Here is a 22,414-nt window from a genome sequence, read left to right as displayed (position 1 = left end):
TATAATGAATGCATGATTATGTCATGATTTACCTGAAATTAAGTTTCTCATATCGGTCAAGTCAAGCGTCGGATGTATGGGGTTGAATGAGTTGTGCCAAAACGTCCAGTAACAATTCTTCACACACTAATTTTCAACCTATGCTAGAGTCTAGGAAATGACAACACTATTTTCATACTAACAAGTACTCAAAACTATCTAAGTAAAAGATTAAAAACCAATAGTCCAATTTTTCTTACTAAGAAATAAAAAAAATTAGTTTCAAAGTTACAAACCAACATGAAAAATAGTTAATAAAATAGCTCTTAAGAAAATAAACAAGAGAATATTTTGCTGAATACTTTGTTATGTTTTAACAAGCAATTCGTACAAGGTATATATACAGGAGTGAAGCTCCATCACGTTAGCCTTCTAAGGCTAAATAATCGTAATCCACTATCTGTGGGATTCTACTAATCTATTCTAGGAAACTAGATATATTACAATATTATATTACAATATAATTCCTAATACTCCCCCTCAAGTTGGAGAGTGAATATCATGAAGTCCCAACTTGTTACGTAGTATCACAAATTGATCCTTCCCTAAAGCCTTCGTGAAAACATCTGCGAACTGGAAGTGTGTAGATACGTGCAATGGGCTAATTACTCTAGCTTGCAGTTTTTCTCGAACTATGTGACAGTCTATTTCAATGTGCTTTGTACGTTCTTGAAAAATAGGATTCGCCGAAATATACAAAGCAGCTTGGTTATCACAGTATAATGGTGCAGAAGCTAATTGTGGAACTCTTAAATCTTCCAATACGTATCGCAACCTAGTTCCAAACATGTATTTGCCATAGCTCGATATTCGGCTTCTGCTGATGATCTAGAAACATTGGTTTGTTTCTTGGATTTCCATGATATGAGAGAATTTCCAAGAAAAACACAGTAACCTGTAACTGACCTTCTTGTGGCACGACAACCACCCCAATCTGAATCACAAAATGCTCTTAAGGCAAGATTGTTGGTAGCAGAGAATAACAGACCTTGACCAGGCGTACCTTTGACATAATTGAGGATCCGTATGGCAGCATCCCAATGTGGTTTTTGAGGCTCATGCATGAATTGACTTAGTGTCCGAACAGAATAAACTATATCAGGTCTCGTGACAGTAAGATAAATCAGTCTTCCAACCAATCTTCTGTACTTAGTTGGGTCATTCAGCAATGCTCCATCTGTGGGGGTAAGCTTCAAGTTCTGTTCCATGGGAAACTTTTCTGGGCGTGCTCCTGAGAGCCCTGAATCTTGTAGAATATCTGGTGCATATTTTCTTTGAGACATGAAAATGCCTTTCTTGGAACGTGAGAATTCAATGCCCAAAAAATATTTTAAATCACCCAGATCTTTGATGCATAAGCGTTTAAGAAGAAATGCTTTGAGACCTTCCATCTCTTGGAGATCATTTCCTGTGAGGAGTATGTCATCAACATAGATAAGAACTGCAGTAAAGGAAGTACCTTGAGCTTTGGTGAAAAGAGAATAATCAGCCTTTAATTGTTGATAACCAGCTTTCTGAATGGTATCTGAAAAGGTAGAGAACCAGTTTCTGGATGCTTGTTTGAGTCCATAGAGGGACTTCTTGAGCCGACATACAACGCTCTCCCCCTGTCGGCGAAGACCAGGAGGAGGTTCCATATACACAACTTCATGTAAATCACCATGAAGGAAAGCATTTTGAACATATGAACTAATTGCGTGCAGTAGCAACAGTAAAAAGACAATGAAGAGTAGTGAGCTTCGTAGTAGGAGAAAATGTCTCAAGATAATCAACACCTTCAACCTGAGTATATCCTTTAGCAACAAGGCAAGTTTTGTAGCGCTCAATGGTACCATCAGACTTGTATTTAATTTTGTAAACCCATTTGTAACCAATGGGTTTATGACCAAATTGGGAGAGGAACCAGGCACCATGTATTATTTTGTTGTAAGGCCTCTAATTCTGTATTCATGGCTTGTCGCCAATTTGGATCAAGGATAGCTTGAGCATAAGAGGTGGGCTTAGCGTGACCCGAAATATTAGCGAGAAAAGCACAATGGGCAGAAGAAAAACGAGAATAGGAAAGAAAGTAAGAAAGAGGATATCGAGTACCTTTTACAGGACGAGGCACCGAGATAGAATGAGTGACTTGGTTGGACATGTGGTAGTCCTTATGCCATGCCGAAGGTTACGTTGGACTGGTGGAATGATGCATTGGGAGGGGTGGTGGTGAAGAATGTGGTTGTGGGAGTTGTAAGGTAGGAAGTGGTGATGGAGGGTCAGTAGGAGAAAAGGGTAGATTAGAGGTTTGGGGGGACACGGGTGGGGTATGAGGTGTAGTGATGTTGGGTAGAGAACTTGGTGATGTGGTGGGTGGTGAAAAAACATCACGGGGAGATGTAGGGTCGACATAGTGCGGCTGTGTGGATGTATGAATGGGCTAGTGACGGATGGGTGAGAGGTGGGGGCCTGCTGTCATTTGTGTAAGGGAAGGGTTGAGGTAAAACAAAATTGGAAGGTGGGGTACCGGTGGGAGATGAGAATGGGAAATGGTTCTCATAAAATTTGACATCACGACTTACTAAATTATTTGTCTCCATATCATAAAGTTTGTAACCTTTTTGACCTGTAGGATAGGCAACAAAGACACAAGATTTTGCACGAGGATCAAATTTAGTGGTAGGATGAACAACAGTCGCATAACACAGGCAACCAAAGACTGTCAAGTGGTCAAAAGATGGTGGACGTTTGTATAATAATTCATAAGGTGATTTGTTAGATAGGAGTGGTGATGGTAATCGATTAATAAGGTAGACAGCAGTCAAGACACGTTCACCCCAAAAAGGAAGAGGTAATTGGGATTGGAAAAGGAGTGCACGTGCAACGGTGAGAATATGACGATGTTTACGTTCCACAACACCATTTTGTTGTGGAGTGTAAACACAAGTGTGTTGGTATTCGATGCCAGTGGTTTGAAAAAAATCTTTCATTGATAGAAATTCGGACCCATTGTCTACTCGAATGGCTTTAATGTGGGCATGAAATTGATTACGAGCAAAAACAACAAAAGATTTTTAAAAGATGTTGTGTATCAGACTTATGCTACATCAAAAAAATCCATGTACATCTGGTAAAATCATCCACAATGGTAAGAAAGAAACGTGCCCCTAAATGTGTGGGAACTTTATGTGGACCCCAAATATCGCAATGTAATAAATCAAATGGTGCATGAGTTGATATTGTACTTAGAGGAAATGGAAGTCTGGTTTATTTGGCCAAAGGACAAACAATACAAATATTATCAAAGGAAAGAGTACCAGAAGACAATAATGGAGACAGGAATTTAAGACGAGAAGGTGATGGATGTCCAAGTTGCATATGCCATAGGTTTGAGGAATGGGATACTTGACAGGTGACAGGTGCCCTTCGCAACGGAGACATGTAATAGAGACCACCATGTTGTTTACCCAAGCCAATCATCTTCCCCGTAGCCAAGTCCTGCAAGACACAAAAAGTGGGAAACAAAATAGCACAACAATTTAGAGAATTAGTGACTTTACTGGCAGACATAAGATTTAAGCAAAAAGAAGGAACACATAAAACTTTGTCTAAAGTGATGTGGGAATTGAATGGTATAGTGCCAACATAAGTGATTGGGGCAGAAGACCCAGTGGGCAAGTTAACACTAGGTATGGGTGAGGATTCTGTTTTAGTGAAAAAGGTAGAATCATAAGTGATGTGATCAGTAGCTCCGCTATCCAAAATCCAAGGTTGAGTGAATACAAAATTAAGTGAAGGAATGGCAAAAGGAGACAGACCTGCAGCATTTGCATAAGCAGTGCTATTACCAGATCCACTGTTTCATTGCATCATGTATACGGCATGGGCCAGTTGTTGAAGTTCTGCGACAGAAAGACCATTTAAAAGATTCTGTTGTGGGGCTTGTAGAGTGGAAGATGGACTGGAAGTAGTTGGCTGGACGGCTGGGGTTGCTTGGGAAGCTGCGTTGGCTGATGGGAGTGTATTTGAAGAAGGGAAGCCACCACGTGAGTTTTGAGAATAATGGCCTTGAGAACCACGTTGTTGTTGTGAGGATTGTCCTTGCTGGAAGGATTTTCCTTGCTTGGGGGCCCATATTCCATTCTTGTAATTGCATCTTTCCTTTGTGTGACCTTTTGTGTCGCAAAATTTACAATAGTATTTCAGCTTTCGACAGGTTGCAATTGAATGCCCTTCTCGATCGCAATGCTCACACTTCTTTTGCTTGGAATCATTGGAAAAATTGTTTGGGCGGCTTTGGATTGCAGCATCAAGGGAGAAATTTTCAGTTGCACTTGAGGTCATTTGTCGTTGAGTCTCGTCTTGAATGACGAGTGAATAGGCTTGATGAATATTGGGCAATGGTGTCATCATGAGAATATTGGTGTGAACATTATTAAAGGTGTCGCTCAAGCCCATGAGAAATTGCATCATTTGATCTTCTTCTTTTCTTTCTCGGTGTGTCTTTTCCTCATTACACGTGAGGGGAGGTCGATATACCTCCAACTCATCCCAAAGGTCTTTGAGTTTTGAGAAATAAACTTGGACTGTCATGGTGCCTTGTGAAAGAGATGCAATGGATTTTTGAATGGTATATTGTTGGTGCATTCTTTTGTGAAAATTGATCTTTAAAATCCTTCCATACTTGGTGTGCAGTTTTTGCATAATGACTCCTTTGGTGAGATCGGGCTCTAAAGAGTGTGAAAGCCATGTCAGAACCATACTGTTGCATTGATTCCAAATAGCGTATTCTTTTGGCTGTTCTTTTTCTGAAGGACGTTGAATGGATCCATCGACGAATCCTAACTTGTTCTTGGCTATGAGGGCATGAAGACTGACTCCATGATGAATAATTGGCACCGTTTAATTTTTCTGGAACGAGCATATGGCCAGGATGATCTGAATGATGAAAAAAATATGGATTTGATGAATCCATACTGGAGTTGGAGTTGGAATTGGAATGATTCTTTGTATTTTATGTTTTTAGTTGTACGACTGATGGTTCATCGCTTGCCATGGAGGCGGTGTTTGAAAGTCTGCTAGGGTTTGGAGAGGACTAGAGAATCAGGCACCAAGATGCTCTGATACCATCTTAAGAAAATAAACAAGAGAATATTTTGCTGAATACTTTGTTATGTTTTAACAAGCAATTCGTACAAGGTATATATACAGGAGTGAAGCTCCATCACGTTAGCCTTCTAAGGCTAAATAATCGTGATCCACTATCTGTGGGATTCTACTAATGTATTCTAGGAAACTAGATATATTACAATACTATATTACAATATAATTCCTAATAATAGCAAATAGCAAATAATGTTAGAAACCAACATAAAATTAGTTTTAAAGTTTCAAAGAGTGAGTAATAGCTGCAAATTACAAACAACAATAATGAAAAGAAATACAGGAGGAAAATAACTGAGAGGCCTATCAATATTCAATCCAAGGCTTCATAAAATTATAGATGCCTATTAATTTTCAATCCAAATGCCCGTCTACTGCAACCGAAGAAAAATAAAGTCAACAACAAATATAAACTATATTAAACTTGTGCATGTTATTTGAGATAAAATATGGTGATTAATCAACTATACCACTCAAGATATAGTAGTGTTCACTTTCTCTACCCTTCTACATGATTAAATCAATAATGAAAGTGAAAAAATAAACATATTTCATATGAATGCAATTGAGAATCAAAAGACGTAGTATTTTTTTTCCAGCCACTTGTTGACACACGGCTAAATTAAATAGTAAATTAATTGAAACATTCGGTTTCGTAGGTGATTTCATCGGTAAGACATATTCCCACCCGATCCTCTAACTATATTTTCGGTTCGGATCGAATTGGCTAAATTTTTTAATAAAAAATAATAATTTAACAAAACCGTTGATTTGGTATGGTCGGTGCATGAATTTTTCAGATAAGATGCCCACCCTAATCCTACCCAATAAATGTTGGCTTGGGAAAGCAAGTTTGAGTTGAAATTTGTATTCTCACGTTTGAAGATTAGAGCATCTCTAGTCTTCATAAGTCTTGTCCATTCCATATCCAATAGATTAGTTTGGATTAGGCCACTTGGTGGCTCTTGTTTGGACTTGTGGGCTGGACCTCGAAGGAAACATTAGATCCTAGTTGTATATAGCCACAAAGATAAGGTTACAATTAACTTTTAGGCAATAGAAGCTTTAAAAGTTAATCTTAGAGCTATAACATAACTAACCCCAAGTATCTTGAAGATTGGTTTAGATTGTTCTATTCCTAGACATTCTAGACTAAGAGAAAGAGAGAGTAGAAACTTTACCCTTGAAACACTACTCAAGGTTGACATCTTTTGAGTTGATCACCTTATGGAAGGTCTTGTAGATTCACCAAATCACAAATAGAGGCGATCTCTAACTTTTCCACACCAAGGAAGATGGAGGATATGATACAACTTAGAAAGGAAAGGATGCTAGTGCCTGCTTCTTAAGGTGACCGATTTTTGGCTAGGTGGGAGGAGCTTGATGGTGTTCTAACTCCTCTCTTGAAACTAGCTAAAAAATCCTAACTTTTCTCAAGATACAAAGTTCACATACCCACAAGAAGGAGACCTAAGTCTCCCTCTAGGTAAAACCAGCCATAGGGTCTTTATTGGGCCCATTGGGCTTCTGTGGTCATCCCACTACGCTCACGTGTCTTAACTAACCCAATGGGTCCAAGCTCAATGGGCCTTGAACCCGATTTTATAGTTTAGGCCCAAACTACTCTTTTACCGCATTATCTTAATTAATTCAATCGCTATTAAATTAATAAGTCCATGCACATCAAAGTTTTTTTTTTCATCTAACCTTATTGGTGTGCGATCCATTAGGTTCTAATCGGTAAGGTAGTGGACGATTCAAAACTCTTTATTGATCGATTTTGAATTAAAACTCCCTTTTAATTCTCCCTTTATGAGAACTAGATTATATTTTATTCTCAAGGCTTCCACAAACCATGGGTGACGCCTATCAACAAGTCACGGTTGCCCAAGGCCAATATAGAATGGGGTTGTGAACCTATTCAGTTGAAATTATCATGCAATAGAATCATTCTCTTAATCAATGCTCTTGATCATGCTAATTGGGGCATGGAACGAAGGAAACAAATATCTTTTTCTTGGAAATGAATTTAGCCACAACATATCTCACAAAAACATTCATAATGGCGGACTAATTTTGCTTATTCTAGTTGGGTTAAGCCTTTTTGATTTATCCCAAGTATCTTATGATCTAGTCTCTTTGAGCACAAAATAGAAAAGAGAAGAGAGGTTTAAGCATTTACCCTTGTACCTTTTTCTTGGAGAACCAAGAATGATCACTTTGTTGGAAAGGCCTTTAATCTCCTCTTAGAATGTAGATTCCTCAACCAAGAGGCTCAAAGTAGAAGCATTCTACCTCACCACACCAAAATGGACTGGAGATGAAGAGAAATCAACCTAGAAGACTTGGCTTGGGTCCTCGAATTTGTGTTGTCATACAACACTTATTCTTGAGCGCAATAGGCTTTTGGGTATTTTACCTTTTTCTTTAAATCATATTTGAAAGTCCAATCCTTTTCCTTATGTCAAAGTTTATTCCATAATTAACTCTTAATTATGAATTATGATTTAACTTTTAAATCACTATTATAGTCTTACTTATTTGACTCGGTCAAACTAGTTGATTCAGTCAAACGATTTGACTTGGTCAATTGCTCGGTCAAACATGTTGATTTTGACCTGATCGTTGACTTCTAACTCCTAGTTTCTTTTCTCTTCATTTGTTCCTCTAATCTCATTTTTTAGTGTGCGATCTGTAGGTTCCTTTTAGTAAGGTAGTGGGTAGGCTCAACTTCTCTGAGTTAACTTGTGAATTAAATCTCACTATTTAATTCTTCCTATTGGTGAAGGTCAATTAAGTTTGATCCTTTCAGGACTTCCATAAACCATAGTTGACGCCTAGCAACATGTCATGGTTATCCGAGCTAAATAGGGTACAGGGAAGAACCTATTCAAATTGATCGTGCAATTGAATCCTTCTCTTATACAATACTCCTTATTCACATTATTAGATAAATGAATCTAATGTCAAATATTCTAATATGAATTATTCCTTTATATGATAAGATTTGAAGACCTTCTTTCAAATCTTATGTACTACTTTGCCCAAAGATTTGATCAATCAAATCTTTGGAGTATTCACTCTCTTTACTAAAAGTAAAGATCCCTTGTTGTACATTCATTTGCCTCTATAACTTTATTAAGAGTCCTGATAAACACCTTTAAGTCATGTCTTCTTCGAAACAACTGTATAGTGTTCTCAAAGACAAACAACATAGCTACAAGACATCTATGACGTCTCAGGTCTAAGGATTAGTTTGCACCATTGCAATCGATGAGTTCTAGTTTGACATGTGAGCAAAGACTTCCATTCTAGAACTCATGTATTTGATTGTGTTCAATGTACTTGTTCTCCTGCAAGCATCTACACACATATCTTTTTGTCACTACACTTAATGACTTGAGACCTCATCATTCTCTACATATAGAGAAGATACTGTGTGTACTGGTCTTGGAGGAATATCAATACCCAATTGATACTCCTATGACCAGGAACATGTTTAGGATTAGGGATCATGATGACAGGACCCACCTCCAATACCTCGGTATCCGGGACGAATCCTGTGAAATTTTCGAAATCACACCGATGTCGGGCCCACTAACTAAAAAGGGAAGAGACTTTTTGCCGAAATTTCGGCAGAGTCTCTCCTGAAAAATGGTAATTCCCAAAATTTTCAACCTGTTAAAAGGCACATTTATAATCTCATCCGGTAGCATGCAGAAGATAACAACATGCAATTTAATCTATTCATGTGAAATCAAGGTGAAATCGAAGTATTCTCACTTTCCCGATATCATGTAATAATATCCAAATCAAGTCCTTTTACCCCAAACTAAACCGTTTCTGAAACATAGACTTATAAAATGAAAAGTGTAAGAACAACTTAAAAATGATCCACTTATACTTACCGTATAACGCAAAATTTAACTCATTGAATCAGAGCATCCGGGACTTCGATTCATGATCCGCGAGTTCCGACATGATCCTACAGGTGCCTAAATCAATATATTTGAAATTGGAGTCGATCCAACGGTCCAAACATATCGAACTCGGATAACGCATAATCTGTGATATCCGATCGATAGTCAAACAGTAACCAAATTCAAATTCGAGGATACCGTCGTGCTGGGACGACATGGGGATCATTTTAGAACCAAGAGGGACACCCAAACAGTGCCCATGCGCTGGCCGCACGTGGGTGCCTGAAGTAATTCCAGTGATAGGAAAATCTCCAAACCGCCGGTCAAAACCTATACCTACATGATCAGGACAATAAGTGGAGCAACTTTTATTCTTGGACCATGGCCAAAAAGTGACCGAAAATATCCGGAATTACGAGCCAAAACTTTAAGTGATAAGTTCAGTTTCAAAACGCAGAAATCGATCCTATTCAACCTAACCATCAACTAGAACACATTGAGAGGATGAAAAAGCATATCTAGATCAAAGAAATTGGTCGCCAGAATTGCCTGGACGAGCTTCGAAAGCTTTACATAAAAACCGGCCCTATTTTCGCTTTTTTTGACGATCCAGGAGGCGGATGGCGGTGGCTGAGGGGTGGGGCTAGAAGGCGACAACGTGCTGACTCTTTTGGTATCGACCTTGTGGCCGAGGGTTGCCTGTGGCGGCGGCGGCGGTCCAAAAACCATCGGCTGCAAAAGCTAGGGAAGGGGGTCTGTTTGAGTACAGGAGAGGGAGAGAGAGAGAGAGAGAGAGAGAGATTCTAATTTTTATAAACTCTTTTTGAAATATTTACGATTTTGCCACTAAACTTCCCTTGATCGTAACTTTTTCGTTACAACTCCGATTTGAGCCCGCCACGTGTCTATGGACTCATCTCGACACGATCTACGTCATGGTGCCATTCATTCTCCAGAATCCTCCCGGATTAAGAAGTGACCGAAATGACCTTGTTCCTAGGGGCAAAATTGTAATTTCACAATTTAATAAATTAAAATTAAACGAATATTTAAATTTGGGTCGGGATGTTACACATGATAAGTCTCAGTGTGTGCAATTTCATTACATAGTTCTCATGTGTCCACTTATATATTCCTAGGACTATAGTTGTTTCGTATTTCATAAGATAACATGATCATGAATTAAAACAACTGGTCTTGCCCATAAATATCTTAAATAAGTCATTACAAAAGATGTCATTAACATTAACTATTGCATAATTAATTGGATTTAAGGGCATATTTCTAACAATCTCCCACTTGCAATTTAAAGCCAATTTGACATGTATCTAATATCCATCTTCTCCATGTGTCGGTATAGCTGAAGCTGACTCATAGGCTTTGTCAGTGGATCTGCTACGTTGTCTTCTGATTTCACCTTGAGTACACTAATTTCACCATCAGCAACATATTCCCTGACTATGTGAAAACGCCTCTGAATCTGTTTGGATCTTTGATAAGACCTTGGTTCCTAGGCTTATGCTATAGCCCCATTGTTGTCACAGTATAAGATAACTGGCGACTCAATGCTTGGAACCACTTCAAGTTCAATAATGAACTTCTTCATCCAAATAGCTTTCTTTATTGCCTCTGATGTAGCTACATACTCTGCTTCTGTCGTAGAGTCCGTAATTGTACTCTGCTTGCACTATCTCCAACTGATTACCCCTCCGTTCAATCTGAACACATATCCATAAGTGGATTTCTGGTCATCAACATCATATTCAAAATCTGTGTCTGTGTATCCATCCACTAGCAGTTATGGGTTCCCTCCATAGACTAGGAACATGTTCTTAGTCCTTCTGATGTATGTCAATACAGCCTTCACAGCATTCCAGTATTCTAATCCTGGGTTCAATTGATATTTACTTGTGATGCTCACAACAAAGCTGATTTCAGGCCTCGTGCATAGCATGGCATATATTAGACTCCCAATTGCAACGACATATGGGTGCTCATCTGCTTTACTTCCCCTGGGGTTTTAGAGCTCATACTCTTAGATAGGTGGATACCATGTCTAACTGGTAGAAAACCCTTCTTGGATTGTTCCGTACGGAATCTTCCAAGCACCTTATCTACATACAGGAATTGAGATAATCCAATTAGTTTGCTCAATCTATCTCTATATATCTTGATATCCAGTATGTAAGATGCATCACCTAGATCCTTTATTGAGAAGTTTTTGATAACCATAGTTTCACTGAGGTCAACATGCTTGTGTTGTTTCCAAAGGTTAATATGTCATCTACATATAGTATGAGGAATATGACAATGCTCCTACTAGCCTTCTTGTATATACAAGGTTCATCTTTGTTTTGATTAAAACGAAATGAATATTCCAACTCCTTGAAGCCTCTTTCAGTTAATAGATTGACCTTTGAAGCTTACAGACTTTCCCTTCTTCATTTTAACATATGAAACCTTCAGGTTGATCCATATAGATCTCTTTGTGAAGGTGGCCATTCAGAAAAGTTGTCTTTACATCCATCTGCCATATTTCATAGTCATAATATGCTGTTATGGCGATAAGTATGGGGATGGATTTTATCATTGCTAAAGGAGAGAAAGTTTCTTCATAGTCGATCCCTTCTCTTGGTTTGTAGCATTCAGCTACTAATCTAGCTTTGTAGGTGACCTTGCCATCTGAGCCTTTTTTCCTTTTGAAGATCCATTTGTTTCTTATTGGTATAATACCTTTGGGTAGATCAACCAGAGTCCAGACTTGGTTGGGATACGTAAAATCCATCTCAGACTTCACGGCTTCTTACCATTTCTTTGAGTCAATGTCTGACATTACCTTCGTGTAGGTTTCAGAATCTTCAATGTAATTTCCCATGAGAAGAATATGTTGTAAGCCCAGTTACCTTTCTAGGGCTCTATTGATCCTTTCAAACCTGCATGTAGGTTGGGTAAGTGTGAGTGCATGGACTGGATTTCAAATGGATCAGACTCTACTTGAGGTTCTTGAGGCTCTTTAGACTTTTCCTTGAGCTCAACCTTTTGCACACATGTGCCATCCACTACAAATTCATTTTCAAGGAATCTTGCGCATCTTGCAATAAACACCTTTTGTTCTTTTGGATCGTAGAAGTAGTATCCCAAAGTTTCTTTTGGATACCCAATGAATCTACACATTTCTAATCTAGCATCTAGCTTGTTAATGTCATGCTTCTTGACATAAGCTGGACAACCCCAAATCTTAGGATGATTAAGACTTGGCTTCCTCCCAAACCATATTTCATATGGAGCTTTGGGCATGGATTTGGAAGGTACTCTATTCAGTAGATATGCCGCAGTCTGGAGTGCATATCCCCAAAAGGATACTGGTAAGTCAGTATAACTCATCATTGACCGAACCATGTCCATTAGTGTTTGATTTCTTCTTTTAGAGACACCATTGAGCTGTGGAGTTCCAGGTGGAGTCCACTAAGACAAGATTCCACATTTCTTGTGATATTCAAGGAACTCAATACTTAAGTATTCTCCTCCTCGATCTGATCTTAGGGTCTTGATATTATTTCAAGTTTTCTTTTCCACTTCGTTCTTGAATTCTTTGAACTTTTCAAACACCATAGACTTGTACTTCATTAAATATACATAGCCCAACTGAAAGTAATCGTCGGTGAACGTGATGAAGTAGGAATAGCCTCCTCTTGATGTAGTAGACAATGGTCCACACACATCAATATGGATTAGTTCAAGAAGCTTAGTGACTCTATCCTCTTTCCCTAAAAAAGGTAAGTTTGACATTTTGTAGATAGGATTTTCAAGTGGGCATAGGAACTGAACCCAACGATTCAAGGTATCCATGTTTGACCATCCTTTGAATTCTATCTTGGCCAATGTGTCCTAACTTTAGGGGCCAAAGTTGAGTTGGATTGACTTCTTCTCTAGGCCTCTTAGGTCCTGGATTTTCCATGTCTATTAGATAATTGCTATTTTCCACATTATGTATTTTGTAGAAACCATCGATCATAGTACCATTACATATGATTCAACTCCCTTGATGCAAAGAACATCCCATTCCGTTGAATGTTATAGTGAAATCTTCTTTCAGCAGTGCTGAAACATATATTAAGTTCTTTATGCAACGTGGAAAGTAAAGACAATCTTTAAGTTCAAGTGTCTCTCCATATGGTAGCTTAAGGAGGAAAATGCTTACTGCTTTCGTAGAGATTTGGGAACCATTTCCGACGCGTAGCACTATTTCCCTTTTTGACGACTTCCTTTAATCTGCTAGTCCTTGCAATATATTGCAAACGTGCCTGGTAGCTCCTGAATCCACTATCCATGTTGAAAGGACCCGCCTCGAATTCCCCATTGGAATCCATGTCAACCACTCTCCCTATTCGACACCAAATATTTGTCGACCCAAATTACAAAAATAACCTTCTTTCCCTAATTCCAAAACAACTTTAGGATTCAACTTTTATTGGAAAATCAACAGAGCCTTCCTTGAAAATGGCTCTAAACCTAAAAATCTACCTGTATAGCAAAAACAATTTATTTCTCAAATGTTCAGCAAACACAAGGGATAAACCACACACCAATTATCATAAGTTTCAATGGGCTTCAGGCCCCCCTTTACCAACATAAATACGTCAGCAAAATCCTCTTATCATAACTGAACATAACAAACAAATCCTAAACTTGCGGCTGCACCTAGGTTAACCTAGATTGCCTACATACCCTTACTGAGGGATCAAGCCACGCGTAATTCTTTCTACCAAAAACCACAATTAAGATAATACAGAAATGTTCTAGGTAAAACCAATAATAAAATTCTAAAATCATTCTTTACTTAATTTCAACAAGCTATAAACTGAATGTCATGTCCTAAAATTATGTATTGAACTATTCAATTAGTTTATCATTGTACATATAAACACATGTGTAACCACACCTTTAACCTAAAAGCCATACCTGCGACCATCCGCATAGTGCATATGTCATGCAATCACCCACCAAGGGGTATATTGGAATACCATCAAATCCGAAGGCAACCGGGGAAGGGGAAAACAAGCCAACCACCTGTATAGACAAGTTGGGCAAGTGGTTAGGGATCCTGACCAATCCTGTGTAGATAACATGAGAAGGGTGGAGAAGAATATCCAGTTATATGTACAAAACATACAAGCACTGCACTGTTATGCACATAGGTGTACCCCAAATATAATTCGTCAATTCCACAGATAATCCGTCAATTCCAAGTACTACACATGTAGAATGGTCCACTCCAAATGTGTGGCACATCCTAGCAGAACTTAGGGACAAATAGCCAACCTGAGAACACAATCCTAGCAAAACTCGGGGAGATATACTCAACCTGAGAATGCAAATCCTAGCAAAACTCAGGAAGATATACTCAACCTGGGAATGAAAATCCTAGCAGAACTCAGGGAGATATACTCAACCCGAGAACACAAATCCTAACACCACACAGTTTGGGCATCCCCAATACTCGTGAGGCAATGTCATACGTGCGTAGACAAAGCTAAAGGCAACTAAAGTGTCCAAAAACAATCCAAAGGCAACCGAGGTGTCCGAAGACAATTTGAAGGCAACCATATGTCCAAAGGCATTCTGAAGGCAACTATATGTCCGAAGACATTTCGAAGGCAATTGTATGTCTGAAGACACTTTTATTTCCAGAAGGAAAATGCAATGTCCAAAGACATCAATATTTCCGAAGGCATCCAGGATGTCCGAAGACATCAATATTTCTGAAGGCATCTAGGATGTCCGAAGACATCAATATTTCCGAAGGCATTCAGGATGTTCGAAGACATCAATATTCCGAAAGGCATCCATATTTCCAAAGGCAACACAATCCATTTTCAAACCATTTAACACATATATAAAAATACACATAGATATATCATGCTTGGAAAGTAAAAGCGATTGAACAATAATTCATAAACAGTTAATAAAACTCTCATAGCATAAAAACATTTTAAAATCAAACAACCAAACCACAAATACCTCCTAACTAATTGGTCCCAATCGGGCCGACGAAGCCCACCCTCTAGGCCAATTAGGCCCGCGAGGCCCATAATCTCCTTTTTCTTATCCAAAAGTTCCTATAGATCCAACCAACAAAGTTACTAAACAAGTCCCGAAGGTTTGGTCTCGATCAAGCGGTCGGATCTAAGCCAGTGGCACGATCAGACATTGATTGATTTGCCTAACCCTAGAATCATTGACGCGGAGTATCCGGGACTCCGATTCTCAATCCGTAAGTTCCTACACGATCCTAGAGGTACATGGAACAACATAATCAAAATTGGAACCAATCTAAAGATCTGAACCTATCGAACCCGGATATCGCACAATAAGTACAATATCTTTTTGATAGTCAAACGGTAACCAACTTCAAATCCTAGCATACCGTCATGCTCAGGCTGACGTGGGGAACATTTTAGGATGAAATGGGCTACCACACAGTGACCCAAGCACTGTTACCCATCACAGGTAGTGGTGCATGTTTTGAGAAATTTCCGACGACGGAAAAATTTTCAAATCTTTGGTATACCAACACAATTAGACTAACAAGGGAAGAAAGTTTTGTTCTCAAATCCCGATCAAAAAGTGGCCAGAACGAGGTAAATCAAGGCCAAAATCGTCGGCCAATTTTGGGGTTAAAATTCGATCTCTCAATCAACAAAATTAGCCCTAAACACCTACGCGAGCAAGAGGATGAGGAGAGGATCGAAGTTCATACCTAGATCAATGTTAACAGTTGTCGGAGTCACCGAAAATGGGGATGGAAAATGTCAAACCCTCTTGGCATTTTTGAGCTTGCGCCATCACATGGAGGGGTTGGGAGAGTTGCGCTCTGGCCCTGACAGAATCTCTAGCCCTGGCCGGTCATTTTCTGACCTGTCTCGCCCTCACCCGTGGTGGCGCGGGCAACACTGCTCAAGCACCTCGAGCCAAGAGAGAGGAGGAAGAGGTTGGGGAGAGAGAGAAAGAGAGAGAGAGAGAGGAAAAGTGACGCGCATGTGGGCCAGCTTATCCTACTTTTAAAAAAAATCCAATTTTGAAATATTTACAATTGTGCCACTACATTTGTGTTGATCAAAATGTCATTATTTCAACTCCGATTCGGGCTCACCATGTGTCTACGAACTTGTGAGCTTGAGCATTAGGTAATAGAACCAAGAAAATTTCCAAAACTAGCCCCGAGCAAAAAGTCAACTCTAAACCGCCAAGGAACCCTAAGGTTAAAGTCGTCCTTTCACTTTCGAATTTTGAAAATTAAATTAAATTTCGGGACGGGATGTTACACAGGTGGAAGTCTCAACTGCCATTACTGACTCAATGACAAAATTGTTTTCTTCATAAGTTTTGTTCCTTGTGCATAAAAGATGTACATTACAATTCTTCTTCCTTTTGGCATTCTTATGGAAGCTAATCCTCTTGAATATTATATGGTTCATGAGGCTTGCTGTGTAAAGTGTTATGGATGGGGTTCTGCAGAAGTATCTACAAACATAGCAAATAAAATAAATTAGATTGTTTTTATTAAAGCCGCAGATTTTGGGTCCTTAACAACTATGGCTCCTCCCACTATTTTAAATGATTTCCATGATCCATCAAAATGGAATATGAGAGACGTCTTTAGATTTTAAGAGGTTCTTAGTGGGATGAGAGGCTCCTTATTATTTGGATCACCGCACCATAATAGGATGTAAGGATGTCACAAATAATAAATAGAGTCTTGCTACTCATTCACGTCATGATGTGAGTTCCCATATATTTCGGCCTCTAGCAAATGTGTATCCCTAAATATTATTGTGAGGCATACTAATTAAGTATTAGCCCATCATGCTTGCTTAATATAGATCCAAATACAAACCTCAGCATAATAGAATGTTGGCCATGTTTGTTCCTACCCTTGCAACATCCAATGTATAAATGGATTCCTCTTAAACACAAGTACTTTGCTTTCGAACCCTCATTTATGAGGCAAGCCTTCACAAGGGTTATCCACCATAATGGAAGGCCACGACTAGGCTTTCAAAATATATATATATCGTTTATCCACTTAATTTAGAGATAATTGAGGGTTTTTATTGGTCTCATCATTTTCAAGCTTTAATCCAATTAAACTAGTTGGCCTAGGACGACCATTATTCTAATTCATATTAGTAGTTGTACAATACTCCCACTATTTATTTTTAAAATCAAATCAATTTCATGAAACTCTTTTCTTTGAAATTGGGAATATACACTACTACTAACGGAAAGTCTTTGCATTCCTTAAGTTTAGATAAACAATCACTACTACAAAATAGTTAAACAACAACACAAAATAGATGACGCTGCATCTATAAACTGTCATCATGTTTTAAAATACGACAGTTTTATAAAACCTTCATTGTATATTACCTTACACACTGCTAAAATGGGTTTGATTTTATAAACACGACACTTGTCAATTAACAAGCGTCGTCTTTCAAAACGCGCTAAATGAAAAGAGGCACTTAAGTGAATTCGTGATCTTAAATTTTCAGATTTCTCCCCATCGCTCGAAAAAATATCTCCCTCCTTTTGAAATCCTTAACAACTCTCTGGATCTCCCTCAACCCTCTTAAACACCTTCTCTCACCTCTGAAGCACTCATCTTTATAATGTTCACTGCCATCATCACCAAGCTTGCTGGCATAGGAGTCGGAGTTTGCGATTTAACGTTCTAGGCCACTTGAGCCCCTTGGATGTCTTCGACACCGAGCTCGCTGGCATAGGAGGTCACAATCTCTTCCTCTTCTTCTTCTCTATGGTTTCATTGTATGCATCAATTTAGGGTTCTTCAAGTTGGACTAGTTTTTTTTATCAATTAATTTTGGGGGGTTAGGGTTTTCGATGTCTAATTTTTGGTTTAATAATTCGTGTCCGATGCGATTAGTATAAATCTAGTCAGATCGTCGACATGCCTCGGGCTGAGGAAGAGAAACCAGACAAATATGAAATTCTACCATCCCCTGCTCTCTCTCCCCCCTCCCCAAACAATACAAGGCTAAGCCTGATGAGTCCAAAGCTTTTGCGTTATTGAGAGTAAATTTCTCCAAATCTCCCTCACTTTATTGAACTTTGTGTTTGTTAAAGCTATAACTTCTATATGCTTGGTTGTAAGAATCTGATTTTCTTACTCTTGATGTCGTGGGACTTGTTTGAAATATATGTTCTGTTTGTAAATGGAAGATCCTATACACAAACATGAGAGACTTTGTTCTCAACACTGTTCTCAGCTCTTCCTTGTCCATGGTTCTGCTACCCAAGTACATTGGTGGCCTATGGATCAAGCTTTTACTCCTTCTAGACCTCACTTGTGCAGACAGCGGCAGACTTTGGGGTAAGCTATGTGTATGTTTCACTCTTTTCTTTTATTCTTGGAATTTTATTTTTCAATTTCACACAATTTGTGACAAGGCAGAACAATTGCCTTCCAATTTGCAGAGCTTGATTTTGATATTTATTCCTTTTTCAAGAAATTGATTTGAAGCAGTGGGTCTCATATTCGTGGAGACTTCTTTGTCTAACTCATCAGGTACAAACCAAAGAGTTATTTGTATTTCTTTGAGTTTGGCAGTATTGACTTCATAGTTGAACCTTTTTTTAAAAATTTAAAAATCTCGAAATTCATTGGTGTGCATAAAAAATACAACAGCCACAAATTTGGATTTTACCCATCCTCACCGAGGAATTAAAACCATCTTCACTTTGGGTCTAAAGACCAAATTATAGTTTGTCATAAGGAAGAGTCTTTGGCAGAAGGTTGAAGGCTTTGCATCTATTTTGACTTGGCTACTCATGTGATTCTGGTATATCCTTCTTCCTTCTTTTTATTTTTGTTTTTAATCAGGTAGTTTGAATGCTTTGGCATGCTGCTTTGTCTTGTGAATTTGAAAACTGACAAGTTTGCTTGCAAACTTGCAGAGTGCCCTTCTTCGTTGTTTGGCAGATTGAGTTGGTGCCCTGTGTGGTGGCCTTGTGTATCTTTGCTTACACCTTGCACCAAGAGGTCAGTTGACCTGCAACCTTTCCTTTCATGCTTGAACCTCTTTTCTATTTGTTGTTTTATGAGTTATGAAAATCATACAAAATGGGTCTCGTGTTTTTCCCTTAGAGACCCCCAGATAAATTAAGTCATCCTTACTTTATCTCCTTTTGTTTGGTTTTGCGCAGACTTGATAGGAAGACTTGACTATATTTCTGTGAGTTATGTAGTTCTTATTCTTGTTTTGCATTTTTCCTTTCTTGAATTGTTCTTTAATACTCATCCTGTTTTGCATTGTTCCTTTCTCTCTGCTTGAAAATGATTGATCTTTGCACATAAACTTCAACTTCAACTGTACATTCAAATTCTTCATTACTGTCTTAATTTTGTTGGTTTGTTTGCTAAGGAAAAAAAAAACAAGGAGAAGTGAGATTCTTACTTTGTTGGATCATGAGAAATGGATAACACTATACAACTAAGCTTATGGTGGTATTAGTTTTCAATATAGCTGTGGGGTTGGTTTCTTGGGTTCTTGAATTGATAAATAATTTTCCAATACATTTCTCATCAACCAAACAGAAAGAGTAATTGCTAGGAAAGAATTTTCGCTAATGTTATTTGTCCAAGTAGAGCTGAAATTTTCTCCTTTTTGTGACTTGCGACTTGCAACTTGCAAATAGTACATCAACTGACCAGATATTAGGGTACTTTTTACACATTTTAGTAGTTGATTTTTCAAATTTGCACATTTTAGTTCTTAAATGTGGTCATTTGTGTTAATGTAACTGTGTATTTAATGTGTGTAGCTAATTATATTTATATATCTTAATTTGGTTTTAATGGAATTTTTAATGGAGGTTGCTCAAGTGCTTCTCACACTGCCATGCATATTCATTTTCCCAACTGGGTTTGCGATATGGGATTCTATTTCAGTTTTTTTATGGGTTGGTGGGAAGCTGGACTGCTTATCTCATCAGTCTGCTATATGTTGAGTACAGAACTAGAAGGGAAAGAGAAAAAGTTGATTTTAGGAATCATATAATTTAGTATACTCCATTATTTACGAAGTATGAATGTCATAGGAATAAAGATTGATTAACTGTGTAATAATATTGAATCTTCAAGTTTTATGAAATAAACAATTTTTGAGTGTATGTATTCATTAATAAAACAATATAGTTGGAATTCTAGTTAAAATTCTTGTAGACGACAGATTTACAATACAACAGTTGTCTTCATAGCTAATCAACGGCAATTTTAGGCATTAATTCACATTCAAACGGAATGGGAACTTCTTAGACGACGGTTTTAATGTAAATCCCATGATCTATGCATATAATCAATGACCTTTTTAACACAATACCGTCGTCATCTTTATGTACAATTAACGACGCTTTGTAATAAAATACCGACATCTTTATATTTAAATGACGACGGTTTTAACAAAGTACCGTCGTTTTTACCCATAAATAACGACGGTTATTTATAAATCGTCGGCTTTACCCATAAACAACGACGATTTTTAACAAAAGACTGTCGTCTTTCCATCAGAACAACAACGGTTTTACTAAAAACCGTCGTCTTTACATCTAATAGATGACAATTTTGAGTAAAAGCGTCATCTTTAGAAATAACAGACAACGGGGATTTACCGTCATGGTTTTATGCATCAAAAGATGTCGATCGGTTTCACGACAATTGAAAAACAGGATACACAACGGTGGATTACCGTCGTCTATTGCGATTTTTGTTATAGTGAATTGTCTATAGGCTTATGGATTATTATGGACTTTACATCGATCTAACATCTAACCAAGATGTCGAATCTAAGGTCTTTGGAAGGTGATTGATTTTATTACGTGTCTTAACTACTTAAAATATTCATGGTTATTTAGGCGTTGGACCCATGAATAATTCAAGTCATTGGACTTGATTATTCTTTTTCTTCTTCTTCAACGAGCGTCCATCTTCCTATTTACAAAACTATTTGAGAATAAAAAACTTAAAGCCCAATGGACTTTAAGGGAGTTACAATTTGAGATTAAGAGAGAAGAGGCATGAAAACCCCTATTTTAATTACAAATCAATAAATCAATTCATCTAATGAATAACGGCCAATTTCATAGCATGTTATGCATTTGGGGTTCATAAGTCCATAATAACCTCTTAATTATTTAATCTCATTAGATAATTATCTTAGAATGAAATTCTAAAATTTGTTATTAGATAATATGGACTTGAATTCATTGAAAACACTTAATTCAAGCACATAAAGCAATTATGGGATAAAACCGTAATTAATTAAAGTTTTGCGCAAAACTCTAATTTTTAACAATTGCATAAACAACCCCTAATTTTTGAAAATTACAAGAAGACCTGAAATGGGTCTTCCCTAGGGTGGGACGACATGGATGGAATGTGTGTGTGTGGGTTGTGTTGTGTGTGTTGGTTGGTGAGAAGTTTTTAAGAAATTGGGACACAAAGGTGGTACCATCTTTTTGTACTAACAAGGCATCTTCAAAATAGACAAAGGACAAAGGTGCAAAGTTTGGTGGAATTTGTGCCTTGTTTTTCACTAACACCTGTGATTCACATCAAGTAACACCTAAAGAAACAAATATGTATGATCTCTTAAAAAAAATAAAAAATAAAAGATGAACTTCTTAAGAACACATAGAACATTTCATATATTTTTGACACCTCAAAATTCACACATAAATCCTAAAATCATGGAAAAATCATTTTCATGTCTACAATTTTAGGACCAACAAAACCGTATGAACATTTCACACATTAACGCACACAAGCACAAAAAACCCGTTGATGCCGCCATCCCCTATGTGCCCAATGTTAATTTTTTCTTTTCATATTCCAACTCATTCCACTTATATTTCATATCCTTTGAATAAGTAAATGAAAAAGAAAATCTATAGGGAGAGACTATCAAAACAGCAAACTACATACTTAATAGAATGCCCAGCAAGTCCGTGCCTAAGACACCTTTCAAACTTTGGACTACTAGAAAGCCTAGCTTGAGACATCTTCATGTATGGGGTTGCAAGGCTGAAGCTAGAATCTACAAGCCATAAAAGAAGAAGATTGATCATAAAATGATTAGTTGCTATTTTATTATTTTTCTTGGAAGGTCAAAGGGTTTTAGATTTTACTGTCCAAATTTATGATACCGAATTGTTGAGATTGGCTGTACAAAGTTTATAGAGCATGATGAGAATGCCACTAGGAATGAAGATTTTATTTTTGAAGAAGAAGGTGA

At 37.8% G+C, this 22,414-nt stretch overlaps 1 protein-coding gene and 1 long non-coding RNA gene across 3 annotated transcripts; one reads left to right on the top strand and one right to left on the bottom strand.

Moving 5' to 3' along the window:
- Positions 789-1,952, bottom strand: LOC109948060 (uncharacterized mitochondrial protein AtMg00810-like). Its single transcript, XM_020559965.1, has one exon. The coding sequence runs from the start codon at positions 1,950-1,952 to the stop codon at positions 789-791; it is 1,164 nt and encodes a 387-aa protein (XP_020415554.1).
- Positions 17,555-20,294, top strand: LOC109948324. Of its 2 annotated transcripts, XR_002270973.1 has the most exons (3): positions 17,555-19,164; positions 19,329-19,357; positions 19,998-20,294. It is a non-coding gene; the product is annotated as an uncharacterized LOC109948324 (long non-coding RNA). The 2 variants fall into 2 exon arrangements; XR_002270972.1 differs by having other exon boundaries at positions 19,329-20,294.

The sequence above is a fragment of the Prunus persica genome, chromosome G3 (assembly GCF_000346465.2).
Source record: "Prunus persica cultivar Lovell chromosome G3, Prunus_persica_NCBIv2, whole genome shotgun sequence".
Taxonomy (NCBI): domain Eukaryota; kingdom Viridiplantae; phylum Streptophyta; class Magnoliopsida; order Rosales; family Rosaceae; genus Prunus; species Prunus persica.
The sequence above is the reverse complement of the archived record's forward strand: the minus strand, read 5'-3'. Positions and strand labels throughout refer to the sequence as shown.